The sequence below is a fragment of the Myotis daubentonii genome, chromosome 7 (assembly GCF_963259705.1).
Source record: "Myotis daubentonii chromosome 7, mMyoDau2.1, whole genome shotgun sequence".
Taxonomy (NCBI): domain Eukaryota; kingdom Metazoa; phylum Chordata; class Mammalia; order Chiroptera; family Vespertilionidae; genus Myotis; species Myotis daubentonii.
Genome location: NC_081846.1, coordinates 26177843 through 26190107, shown reverse-complemented (window position 1 = coordinate 26190107; position 12265 = coordinate 26177843). Strand labels below are relative to the sequence as shown.

Here is a 12265-nt window from a genome sequence, read left to right as displayed (position 1 = left end):
AGCTGTTTGGAGGTGATTCGGATTTTTTTGAGAAATTTTAAAAATATCTGATTTTAGAAATGCTGATTCGTCAGGCGTGGTGGAACTTGGCCTTGTGATTTTACAGACAACTTGTGTACTTATTGGAATCGGTCTGTTCAGGTGTGGGCACGATTTTCACCGTAATCATACTGGAAAGTAACACGTACGGAACCCAAATGTGTGTTCTTACAGAGTTATAGGTTTAAAAATGAGATTGATAATAACACCCACAGATGCCTCCTGGCTTGAGAGACAGTGCTTTTCAGAAGAAAATTCATCCTTTAAATCTATCATGGCTCCCACTGTGTTCAGCTTAAGTAGATGAGGCTTTATATAGATTTGGTGATTCCCTAAAGTACTGTATTTTTAACTTCCTTTTAGTCAGCTCTTTGAGGGAGTGAAACAAAGGGGCCAGAGGAAATTTAAGGAGCCTCTCTACCTAGTCTGACCCTCAGGCATATCTCTGAGCAGATCAAAGATTCATCTTCCTGGAATAAATACTTTATTCTTAATCAGAACTGTGGGTTTTAGTCTACTTTTCATGTATCTACTGCAGTGAGGTAAAAGAACATACAGAATTATTATCCTTAATAATAATTAAGGTAGAGAGGATGAAAAATATTGAACAACATTTGAGTGATAACTTCATTTATGCTTTTACAGAAATTTCTTCTGTTTCTTGGGGTTCCAGTTAGCATCTGTGCAAAGTGAGGATCCTGTATTTCAATTAAAAGTGAAAGTGGAGTTGTTTGTTTACTAAGTACTTTGGAATCCTTAGCACTCAGTTAAAGCAAAGGCTATTTTTCATAATGTCAGATTCCCAAGTATTCTTAAAGGTATACTACTTTTTTTTTTTTTGGAACAGATGATGTTGTATCAGTTAGCTATTGATATGTAACCAACCAGCTCTAAATTCAGTGACTTAAAACAGCAAGTATGCCCTAACTGGTTTGGCTCAGTGGATAGAGCGTCGGCCTGTGGACTGAAGGGTCCTGGGTTCAATTCTGGTCAAGGGCATGCACCTTGGTTGTGGGCACATCCCCAGTAGGGGGTGTGCAGGAGGCAGTTGGTTGATGTTTCTCTCTCATCGATGTTTCTAACTATCCCTCTCCCTTCCTCTCTGTAAAAAATCAATAAAATTTTAAAAAACCAGCAAGTAAGATCAATGTTCAGGAGCCTGTGGGTCAGCCGGAGAGCCCGTCTGGTCACACAGCCAGGCTCACCCATGTGTGTGTCCTTTAATGATGTTCATATGAACTTTGTAAATGTATAGTTCTTTTTCTTCCTATTAAATAATGTCTTCAGACTCACTTCCCAAACCTGGAATTCCTAAATCAATCTATCGTTGTTGTTATTACTGTTACTATTATCATTATTATTATCACTATCAGGTGGGGAAATGTGTTTCTCACTGTATGGAACAAAATTGAAAAATTCTTGCCCAAGAGTCAGTGCTAATTTACAGTACTGGCCAAAAATTATGAGACCCTCCTAGGAATGGCATTTGATATTGTTTACAGCTGTTTCTTTGCTTATCCCTACACCATAATACATTTTTAAAACATTTAAACCTGAAATATTTAAAATAAAGAACTACAATCTAACTTTGGGATTTCATTTATCTAGAAAATGAGTGGGTCATCTCCCATGCTGAACATCGATAGGCAAGTAAGGGATGGTGTACATTGTAGTTATTTTTATCTAATAAAAGGCTAATATGCAAATTGACCGAATGGCAGAACGACTGGTCGCTATGATGCACACTGACCACCAGGGGGCAGATGCTCAATGCAGGAGCTGCCCCCTGGTGGTCAGTGCGATCCCACAGGGGGAGCGCCACTCAGCCAGAAGCCGGGCTCACGGCTGGTGAGTGCAGCGGCAGTGGTGGGATATCCCCCAAGGGCTCCTGGACTGCAAGATATCCCCCTCCCCCGCCGAGTGCACAAATTTTCGTGCACTGGGTCTCTGGTGTATACATAACATTACATAAAGATGCCTTTCCTTGTCTACCCATGACAGATACTGCAGCTACATGTGAGTCTGTCCTTCTCTGACTAAAGGTCAAGGAGGGTGGTGGTAGAGTCCTTCACGGGGATATTAGCAGCACGGGGAAGTTGGGAAAACATGTCTGTAGGCCCTGAAAGAAATGACACATTTCCTTTCTAAGTGCCTTTTGGAAAAATATCAGACTATTGTTTTAAAATAACTTAAAAATAGAGCTTGGCACAGAATGACCATGTTCCTCAGGTTTTGGTTTAAAAGAAGACTTTTTTTCAGATAGACATCGTCTTGGAATACTAAAGAAAATCTATCCACTAGAAATATGGATAGAATAAGGAGCAAGAAAAACATAAAATGAGTTTAGGTGAGTGGGTGTAAAGTTGTCAACACATTAAGGAAAAGTTAAGCTGTTTTATCTGAGTAGCGAGAGCGGCTTAGATATTCATCAAGGTGGAATATATTGTGGTTTTTGTAAAAATGAAGCCATCTTATCTTGACACTTTAGTGATTATATGGTTTATTAATATCATCCTAGAGTTTTTAATAGTTTGCTCCTGTAAAATGTTACTAGACTGTATTATTGTGTTGCTTTCAATTTTTTGAATAGGGGATTTTGCTTCCAATCTGAATAGTAATTTTTTTGTCTGTTGAGCTCCCTGCGAATTCATGATCCACACTTTTGGGGTTGATTTGAAGGATTTTAGAATGCGCCAGCACTCTATTCTTTAGACACTTAAATAAATTTAACTTTTTAATAAGCAGCCAAGCCTAAGCCTGTTTTTACACCCATTTAGTAAACCAGTGAAACATAGTCTGCAGAAAACACAAAACGAATTCCTGTTTTAGTTAGTGGTAATTACACAACTTAAGTAGGTTCTTGGGAGTGCTAGAGTGTTAGGGGTCAAATTTAACATTGTTTTGCTTTAATCTTGAAAGTGGGGGATTTTAATGCATTGTTCAAGGAAGGGAAAGACTATGGCTTGAAAAACTGAAGGAAGGGAATTCCAGGTAGAAGGTGTGAATACAGAGGTAGAGCTGACTGTCAAGGTCGAGTGCCCAGTTTGGAACCTGGTTCCTAAGTAAGGTTGGTCTTCTCTCAGCCTGGATGTGATTAACAATCTTTAAATGAAACACCCCAAGAGATAATTTAAGTCTTACTAATTCCCTAGTGTGTTAGCTGGATACAGACCAAGTTGTGGTACTGATGCTTGTCCCAAGGGAATAATACTGTTTCAAAAATGCTGGGGTCTAGGCAGGTTCCACTTTGACCTTGGGCTAGTTTAAATATTCTGACGCTGCATGAAATTAAAATTTGACTTTTCTAGGTTAGATGAGTGGTTGGAGCAGACAACCTTTAAGGCTTCCAGCTCAGAGCGGACTCCTGGCTCACAACGGGCTCCTTTATTGTCTGATTCGGCTCTTCTCTCAAGGGGACACAGGGAAGAGCATGTGCCCTCGATTGAGTCCTCTATCTCTTTGAGTCCTCTGTTGAGCTCCCTGCGAATTCATGATCCACACTTTGGGGTTGATTTGAAGGATTTTACAGTGCGCCAGCATTCTGCTCTGTAGACACTTAAATAAACCTAACAGATAGGTAACTAACAGGCTCACCCCCTTTGTGATCCTGTGTGAGTGAAGGCCAGTGAACTTGAGGCAGATGAGGCACTGCATGACGCTCTGACCTTCAAGTGCCTTGGTTGGCCTCTCCATCTCTGGAAATGGAGCAGAGTTCTTGGTCAGAGTTAATGTTTTGAGGGAAATTGGCTTTTCACTTACTGCAATTCCCTTGGCTTCATCCCCTATGTTGAACGTAAGTAATAAAATGTATCTGTAAGCATCCTATGTGAAGTGACATAGTATATAGTCAACAAAGTGTTATCTAGTGTTGGTAGCTCAGGCCTAGGGATCATCCTTGTGAGCTTCTACTGCATTATTTTTGATGAGGGAGTCATACTACAGTAGCACCCATCCTGCGATGTGCCCAGATACACTGGGGAGGAAAGTTCTTGGTGGGCGAGGTGGGCTTAGAAATATAACCTGAGCTCCTCCTGTTGGGCCACTTGGGGATCATATCTCCCTGGGATGCAGGGTCTGGGTCTGTTGAACCCCTGATTTGAGGCAACCAACCCCTGGTGGGCTCTGAGCACAGGGCAATGGGATGCACAGCTCCTTGGGAGAGGCAGCTGCTAGTTGACATGCCCAAGGTGGACCAGGCAACCTGAGAGGAAGCTGCACTGTGTTGGGCATGCTGAGAACAAGGGCCAGCGTCTTCTTTAGGAATGATTGCTTCTTAAAAAAACAAACAAGCAAAAATCGGCAACACCATTATCACACCTAAAGAACAGTACCTTTTAAATAAGGAAATATATAGTCAGTGTTTATATTTTCAATTGTTTCATAGTGACATACGTGTATTTAACAGTTTGATTGACTCAGAATCCAGATAAGTCTGTGCATTGTGGTTGCTTGATATGCCTCTTAAACCTCTTTAATTACAGGCTGGTCTTTCATCTCTTTTTCCTCCCTGGCAAATTATTTGCAGAAAAAACTGGGTCATTTATCCATAGACTTTCCTGCAATCTTGATTTTTGCTAAATGCACCCCTGTATTAGTGTTTATTATGTTTCTCTGTATTTCCTATAAAATGGTCGTTGGATCTAGGCGTTTGGTCAGATTGCATTTTAAAATAAGGTTGTTATCATACTGCATTTATCAATTTTCTTTCACTTAACATCGTGTTGTGAATATTTTCCCATGCCATTAAGAATTTCTCATAACTTGGTTTAAATTGTTCCAAACTGGAAAAAGGCATATTATGAAAAAGTTATAATCTTTGAGGTTTGTGAAAGAAGAAAGCCAAGTAGTCATGAACAGTAACCAAGAACCCACAAGTAACAAGAGTGGTTTAAACGTTACCTCAAAGAGTGATACATTTTGAATGAAGATGTTGAATTACAAACTGTAAAAATCAAAGGTCTGTTAATACATGCTTTAGTCTGATCGCCCTCTCTCTTTTAATTTTGGATGTGAACATGGATTTTCTAGAACATCCTGTCACAATATGGGTACCTCAAAAAAAGCCTGCCTGATTATCTTACCTTATTAAATGGTGTTTGAATGAAGAGGCTTTATTTGGGATTTTTCTTGGTGTCTCATGCAAAGTATATTAGTACATGCAAACAACAGAACTAATGCAGGCGGGGTTAAGCCACTGTGGGTGTTTCTGCTAAGGAGGTTGGGGGACATAGCTTGGCCTCAGGAGCAGTCAGCGTGATGGATTTTCTACCACGACTCTTCAGCTCTTTCCTGCTTCTCTCTATAAGTCTTTCTCTTTTTTGATGTACACAATCCTCCAGTCCCAGTTGCAAAACATATGACCACAAACAGCCATTTCAACTACTGGAGACACGCTGATCTATTCTTTTCTCTCCTGGTTTCCAATTTCCCAGGGAAGGAACCGATTTATCCACCTGGGATTAGATGCCCATTTCTGGTCTAGCCCATTGTGATTAGGTGTGGGATGTAAAGAAAAATTCTGAGCCATTCAGCTTGGCAAAGTTTCTGTTATGACCAAGGTGTGCTGTACAAATGCCTGCTCCTACAGGAAGGCCAGATCCAGTTCACATACCAAACAGCGTCATGCCCACCGTGCTGCTGGGCCATCTGATTTATCATCTGATTTATGTTGATGACTGAAGGTCAATATCTAGTCTTTGTTTTCTTTCATTACAACCTAATCCTATGCAGTAGTCTGCACAGCTCCTCAGTGTGGTTGGACAAGTTCTGACAAATGCAGGCACCCATGTAACCATCTCCCCACAGCTTGCCATTCATCATCCTAGCAAGTTCCTTTGTATTCCTTTGCATTCTGTGCTCCCCAGGAGCAAACATTGTATCCTCATGGACCAGTCTTACTTGTCTTGAACTTCAATCCGAATGGACACACACAGTGTCAACTTTATCTTAATGTATTTTAGTTCAAGGTTGTGAACATTGATCCAGTGCTGGCTGGGTGCCGGGATCTGTATTACTGTTAAGGATGCAGGGATGATTGTGGCACCGCTGACAGCAAGGGACATAAGACAGAGCATGGCTGTGCTGGAGGGTGGGGGCAGCGGGAGGCCTCGGGTTCAGGAGAGGAAGAGGCCCAGAGCTGTGAGGCGGTTCTGTGAAGGGACGAACCAGGGTGCCAGGGTCACAGTATTCCCTGTTGTTCTTGAGGTGATAAGCTGGAATATTTAACTTTGGCGATTTGTCATTTTCCTGCCTTATGCACCGGATTTCCTGGTCTTCCTGTGTGTTCTCTGATGAAAGCGGGGCCCCGAGGCCTGGGGTGGAATGGCTTCCTCCCAGGGATGGAGACTGGGAGTTCCGCTGAGCCAGCCAGGCCTGGCCTCTGCTCTGTACACACATCTCCTGCTTCTCCAGGAATGTCCCCTTCCACACAGATCTACGGCTCCCCTCACTGGCTCAGGTGTCAGGCGACCAAATTCACACTCAGTTTTATCAAGAAAAGCAAGTGAATGCTTAGTTTTCTTTATATGTTGATCACTATATATCATGAGCATTTTATGTACGTTAAAGTTATTTCAAACCTGACTCCTAATTACTACATAACTTACCACATATGGTCATACTATATGTAACCATATTTAATATGTATGTATATATATATGTATATATGTAGTTATGTACTTTATGTTGAAACGTACTATATACTGGGTGAGTGTGTGTGTGTGTGTGTGTGTGTGTGTGTGTACGGGAGCGGGCAAAAGTAGGTTTACAGTTGTTCATATGGAAAAAGACAAGCAGGTTCTGATTAATACAATAACTATTAGCTCTGTTTGCATACTTACAATGGTAAACCTACCTTTGCCTACCTATGTGTTCAAGGTCAGCTGGGACATAGTATTAAAAATAAGTAAGTTTTACAGGAGCATAAAGAAGATAAAAGTACTATGTGCTTTTTTTCCCTCCACAGAACCATCCGAGTATGGCTGAAGAGAGACAGCGGCCAGTACTGGCCCAGCATTTACCACACAATGGCCTGTAAGTAGGGAGCTGTTTCACTCAGTGAACATGTCTCTAATGTCTGTGGTGATTTAAATTTCAAAATGTCTATTAAAAAGTGCTGCTAGATTTCAGAACGAGTTTCCCAGTTGCCTAACCCCTCCCACTGGAGGTGCCTAACTGCAGGAAGACTGCTTTTCTTTTGCAGGAAGTTGGGTCTACTGGCTTAACTGAAGCAACCTTGAGCAAAACTGGAGGGGGTGGAGGGAGGACATGCCCCTCCCAACCCCACCCCCAGTTTTCCTTAATTTTGCTAACTTAAACTAGTAGTGACTTAGTACTTAGTAATAGCTGATACTGACTTTCTGTGCCCTCATAACCAGCCTTGTGCCCAACCTTTTCACAAACCTCTGGGTTCCAATGGGAGATTAGGCCCAAAGTACTGCACATTCTAAAAAGAAAATTTTCTCAGTAGCTAAATGTGTTCTAAAAATAAATCTAGATCAGTCTTTTGCATTGAGGTTTTTAAGACAGCCCTGAGCTAAAGTGACATAAAGTTACATTTAAGTTCTAGCCCGTCATGCAGATCTAAGCCGCATCACCATCCTCTCCCACTTCCTTTCTCCATCCTTTCTGCAAAAGAGAGCCCTGTGGAGGATGCCTGGACCCCACCAGGCCCAGCTGGGGTGGAGCCCTCCTGTCCCAAATGGCCACACAGAAGCATCCAGAGCTGCTCATTTCCTGTGACTTGGTCCTGAATAAGGGATTTTCCTCATTTAAGTGTTCCAGTATTTAGAGGGTCCCCTGGGAAAAAAAGAAAGGCTGTGGGGCATGCTTAATGGTTTTACTTCTGAAGACCATTATGAAGTTCTCCTAAAAGACCTCTTGCCAGTTGTTCCGGACACTGGTGACAACTTTCTTAAGAGTTGTGGCAGAGGCAGTGGAGTTGTACACACAGAGTAGCCAGTTATTCAGCACATTCCCACGGTCTGCATGAGCCACCCACCCTCCCAGGCACCTGCACTTTTATTCCCATGAACATGCATTGTCCAGGCCCTGTGGTCAGTTACTACAAAACATGAGTGGTTTGTCAGGATTTTCATTTGTTCTGTCTTCCACTTGCAGCTTGGGCAGCCTCCTCAGCCCCCCTGTCTTGGTAATCTTTCAGTGAAAATGAAGTAGACTTTTTGGACTACTGCTATAGAGATAACTATGTAAAAGGCACCATAAAGCTTTATAATACAGAGTGCACTAGAAGAAAACCCAATCGTATTGATTGGAGCAAGCAGTAGTATCTCCTGTTTCCATATGCCGTGGATGCATAACCTTGGTCACTCTTCTGAAATATGAAGGACCAGTGTCTTAATAAAGGTGCTCATGGAGCCATTTGATAAATTTACTTGGGGAGTTTGTTTGGAGCAGGGGTCAGAGGTGGGTGGGACATCCTGGGCCTCTGAGCCCACCGTCTACCCAACCAAAAAGGGTTTCTTTTAGACTTCCAGTGGCAGCAGAAGTGAGTACTCTTCCATGGCTCTTAGGTCCTGGGCACGAGGCTTTGGCCATCCCTTGCCAACTTGGCTTAATGGTACCTTCTGGAAGTAGCTCCCAGAACACTGTGGCTGTAGAGACCAGTAAAAACTGGAGCAAACAGGCCCAGCATCTCTGCTGTTGGTGGCTGACCCCTGCATGTTTATACCTACACATATTTGGCTTGTTGCTTCTGGAAGCTTCTTTATTGCATCCATCTGGAGATGTATCTGCTGATAAAACTGCAGGAACATTGCCAGAAGAAAACAATGAATGAATTATGAGAAATAATTGCTTGCCTATTTTAGGATGACTTTCATTTTAAAAATAAATTCAAAATATGAGAAGAAAAGTGCCATGTTGGCTCTTAAAACTATCTGTAGATTACCCAATTTAGGACATTTTAGTGGTCAGCCACCAATTAAGACTTTTTCCTATGACCTGACTGTGATCAGCGAGCCGGACCTTAGCATATTGCTCTATGTGGTCCGATTATGTTTCAGAATGTTTCTTCCCATAACAAAGATAACTTTCAGAATCTGCTTTAGCTGAAGAGAAATGGTAACTCTTAGTTCCTGAATCTACTGTGTGCCTCATGCCTTTGTAAAAAATAATGTCACTTTATGAAATCATCACAGCAACTTGAGAAGGTAGATATTTCCACCATTAGTAGATGAGGAAACTGAGACCAGAGGGGTTACTGGGTTGCTTGTGGTTGGAATTCCAATCCATGCCTGTCTGACTCCAAAACTATGCTCCCCACCACAGAAATGGGGTGTGTCCATGAGCTTTTCCTGAAAGGGCCAGACAGTAAATATTTAGACTTTACGGGCCAAACAATCTCCATGGCAACTTTTCAACCTTCTGCCCTTGGAACATGAAAGTGGCCATAAACAATGCTAAAAGGAGGAGCCTGGCTGTGTTTCAGAAAAACAAAGAAACAAAAACTTTATTTACAGAACTAGACTTGAAGCATATGGTTTGGGATGGCAGTGATGCCTTTTTAAAAGGCCACAGGTATTTTGTTTGTTTAAGGTATTTTGTTTGTTTATAAAAAGGTATTTTGTTTGTTTATAAAACTATGTCAGTATCCAAAGTTTTTTTTAAAAAAATTGTAGTGCTTATCTCACTAGAAGCATGTCTTCTAGGGAAAAGAGCCAGGACATCTTTATATACAAAACAAATAAACTAGGAAAGCTTTCTGTTTAAACTTAAGAATTCTATAGCCTCATAAAATAACTCAGCCCGTTGTAATTTTTGCACAGAGGAGGGTTCTTACATATTTACGAGCAGTTTGTTAGAGGGTTAGGCATAAAAAAATTGAAAGGAAGTTTTAAAGCATTAAGATTTAGTACCAACTGAAAAGTAAGTAAAAATAATGACAATGAATCTTTGAAATGATCAAAATATGATTTGATTTGTCGGTGATAATTTTATGCGTGGTTATTAAAGAGCACTGTGTATGAAGATACATATATCTTTGTGGTTACAGTTCTTAAACATGATTGTTCTTTGCAGTTTCAACAGCAATATGGGGCTAAGGGGGTACAGGCTTCTTGCCACTTCTCATTGTTCTGTTTACAGGCAAAGGCAGTACCTGCCTTTCAGCTAGATGGTTCTTTGCTGCTCAAACAGTTTCTTTCTATAAGCTGGTCACGCAGTTAGCTGTGTTCTTGCCTTTGAGTACAATCCAGTACTATATTATAGTTTATTGCCTGCTTTTGGTGGAGAATACCAGCCCATTGTAGAGAGAGAACTTTAAATTAAACAATTTTCAAATGGTGACTTCACGTATAAGGTTTTTTCCCCCTTTTTCATATGAAGTTTTATTTCAAAGCAAACTCAAGTTTGTTGTTTGTTTTTTTTTCCTGGCATGCATTTATTTCCTTGTTGTGGTTCCTTCCTGGGCAATTACAATTCTTAGGATGAAATGAACCCACACATTTCTTTTTACGAATGTTCCATTTTCTAAATCACATTGATTCTGATTTGTAGCCGAAGGAGACAGGTGGAGTTGCTCCTTTCTGAAACTCATTCTCTGGCCCTTGCTATCTAGAAGGGTAGCCAGAACCTGGAGGGTAGCAGGTGCTACCCAGTCACATGATACTGCTGTGGACAAAGAAAAATATACGCACAACTTCACGGACTACACACTGGGGTTGGATGTCATTGCACAAGGGAACGTTGTTTGGCCAGTGAGGGGAAAAGCAATTCCAAAGTGGCTCTTTCAGTCTTCTCACATATGCCTTGGAATGGGAATTCTTGTGCCGGGAACCCCTCTCTCCACAGATCGCAGCTGCTCTTACCTGTGATAGGGAAGGGGGGTGGGGGCAGGATGACCCACTGAGTTTGGGGTGCAGATCACCCACTGTAAGTGCTGGTCCCCAAACCTTTCCAGAAACAGGCAGGAGTTTCAGTCAGATGAAACTTCAGGCTGGATCACTTGACCCAAAGTTTTAAAACTGATTTTATGTGAGAATTTTAAAACTAAAATAACAGAAAGAACTTTATTAGCATTTTCAATTTATGTCATTATTTTTTTTACAAAACCTTTTTACCCTCTTTTTAACCTCAGTCATATAGCTCTTTTTTTTTTAATATATTTTATTGATTTTTTTATAGAGAGGAAGGGAGAGAGATAGAGAGTTAGAAACATCGATGGGAGAGAAACATCGATCAGCCGCCTCCTGCACATCTCCCACCGGGGATGTGCCCGCAACCCAGGTACATGCCCTTGACTGGAATCGAACCCGGGACCTTTCAGTCCGCAGGCCGACGCTCCATCCACTGAGCCAAACCGGTTTCGGCCGTGTAGCTCTTTTAATAATGAATTTTGCATAATGACACAGTGCTTAGCTTTGCTATAATGTGGTCTTTGTCTTTCTGGCAGCTCCTTGCTCGGCTATGACTTACCATCATGATAGCAGGCGGATATTTGTGGGCCAGGATAACGGAGCCGTCATGGTAGGTACTTTCCAGAATGTATGTATTATATCAACCTCCCCATGTTCATGTCTGTTGGACAGTTTAAATAAAGTTAGCAATAAATGCCTGATTGGCATTAAATTTTTTGAATTCAGTATAGGTGTTAGACCTAAAAATGGATTAATTTTATTATTTTTTTAAAATATATTTTTATTGATTTCAGAGAGGAAGGGAGGGGGAGAGACATCAATGATGAGAAAGAATCATTGATCGGCTGCCTCCTGCATTTTCCCAACTGGGGATGGGATCGAGCCTGCAACCTGGGCATGTGCCTTTGACCAGAATTGAACCTAGGACCCTTCAGTCCACAGGCCGACGCTCTATCCACTGAGCCAAACCAGCTAGGGCAAAATGGATTAATTTTAATGAGTGCTTAATTTTAAACCAGTTTCGTGGAACTCAGAATGCTGTTTTGATGGATGGTTGGTGCACAGGCTAGCCCACAGGTGCAGTCTCCATGCAGCCCCTATCCCTGGACCACAGAGAATACCAGGACAAAGAGGGTGCGGTGGAGAGCCTGTGTGTGCATGTGTGTGTGCGTGTGTGTGTAACAGAGGAAGGGGAAGGAGAACCAAGTTAGGGATTAGCCATTCAACCAACAACTTGTATAGCTCTTTAGAGCAGTGTTTCACAAGCATTTTTAGTGAAGGATCGGGTATTTACATTTTTAATTTATTATAGGTATTTTTGTGGGTCAGGTTGTGTGTGTGTATATGTATAT

The 12265-nt window shown here is 41.6% G+C and overlaps 1 protein-coding gene across 1 annotated transcript in view; it reads left to right on the top strand.

The window, feature by feature from the left end:
- WDFY1 (WD repeat and FYVE domain containing 1) overlaps positions 1–12265 on the top strand; it is a 41550-nt gene that overhangs the window by 8290 nt on the left and 20995 nt on the right. Inside the window, exons 2-3 of the mRNA XM_059703332.1 lie at positions 7004–7071; positions 11450–11523. Coding sequence (XP_059559315.1) covers positions 7004–7071; positions 11450–11523 — 142 coding nt within the window. The remainder of the gene's footprint in view (positions 1–7003; positions 7072–11449; positions 11524–12265) is intronic.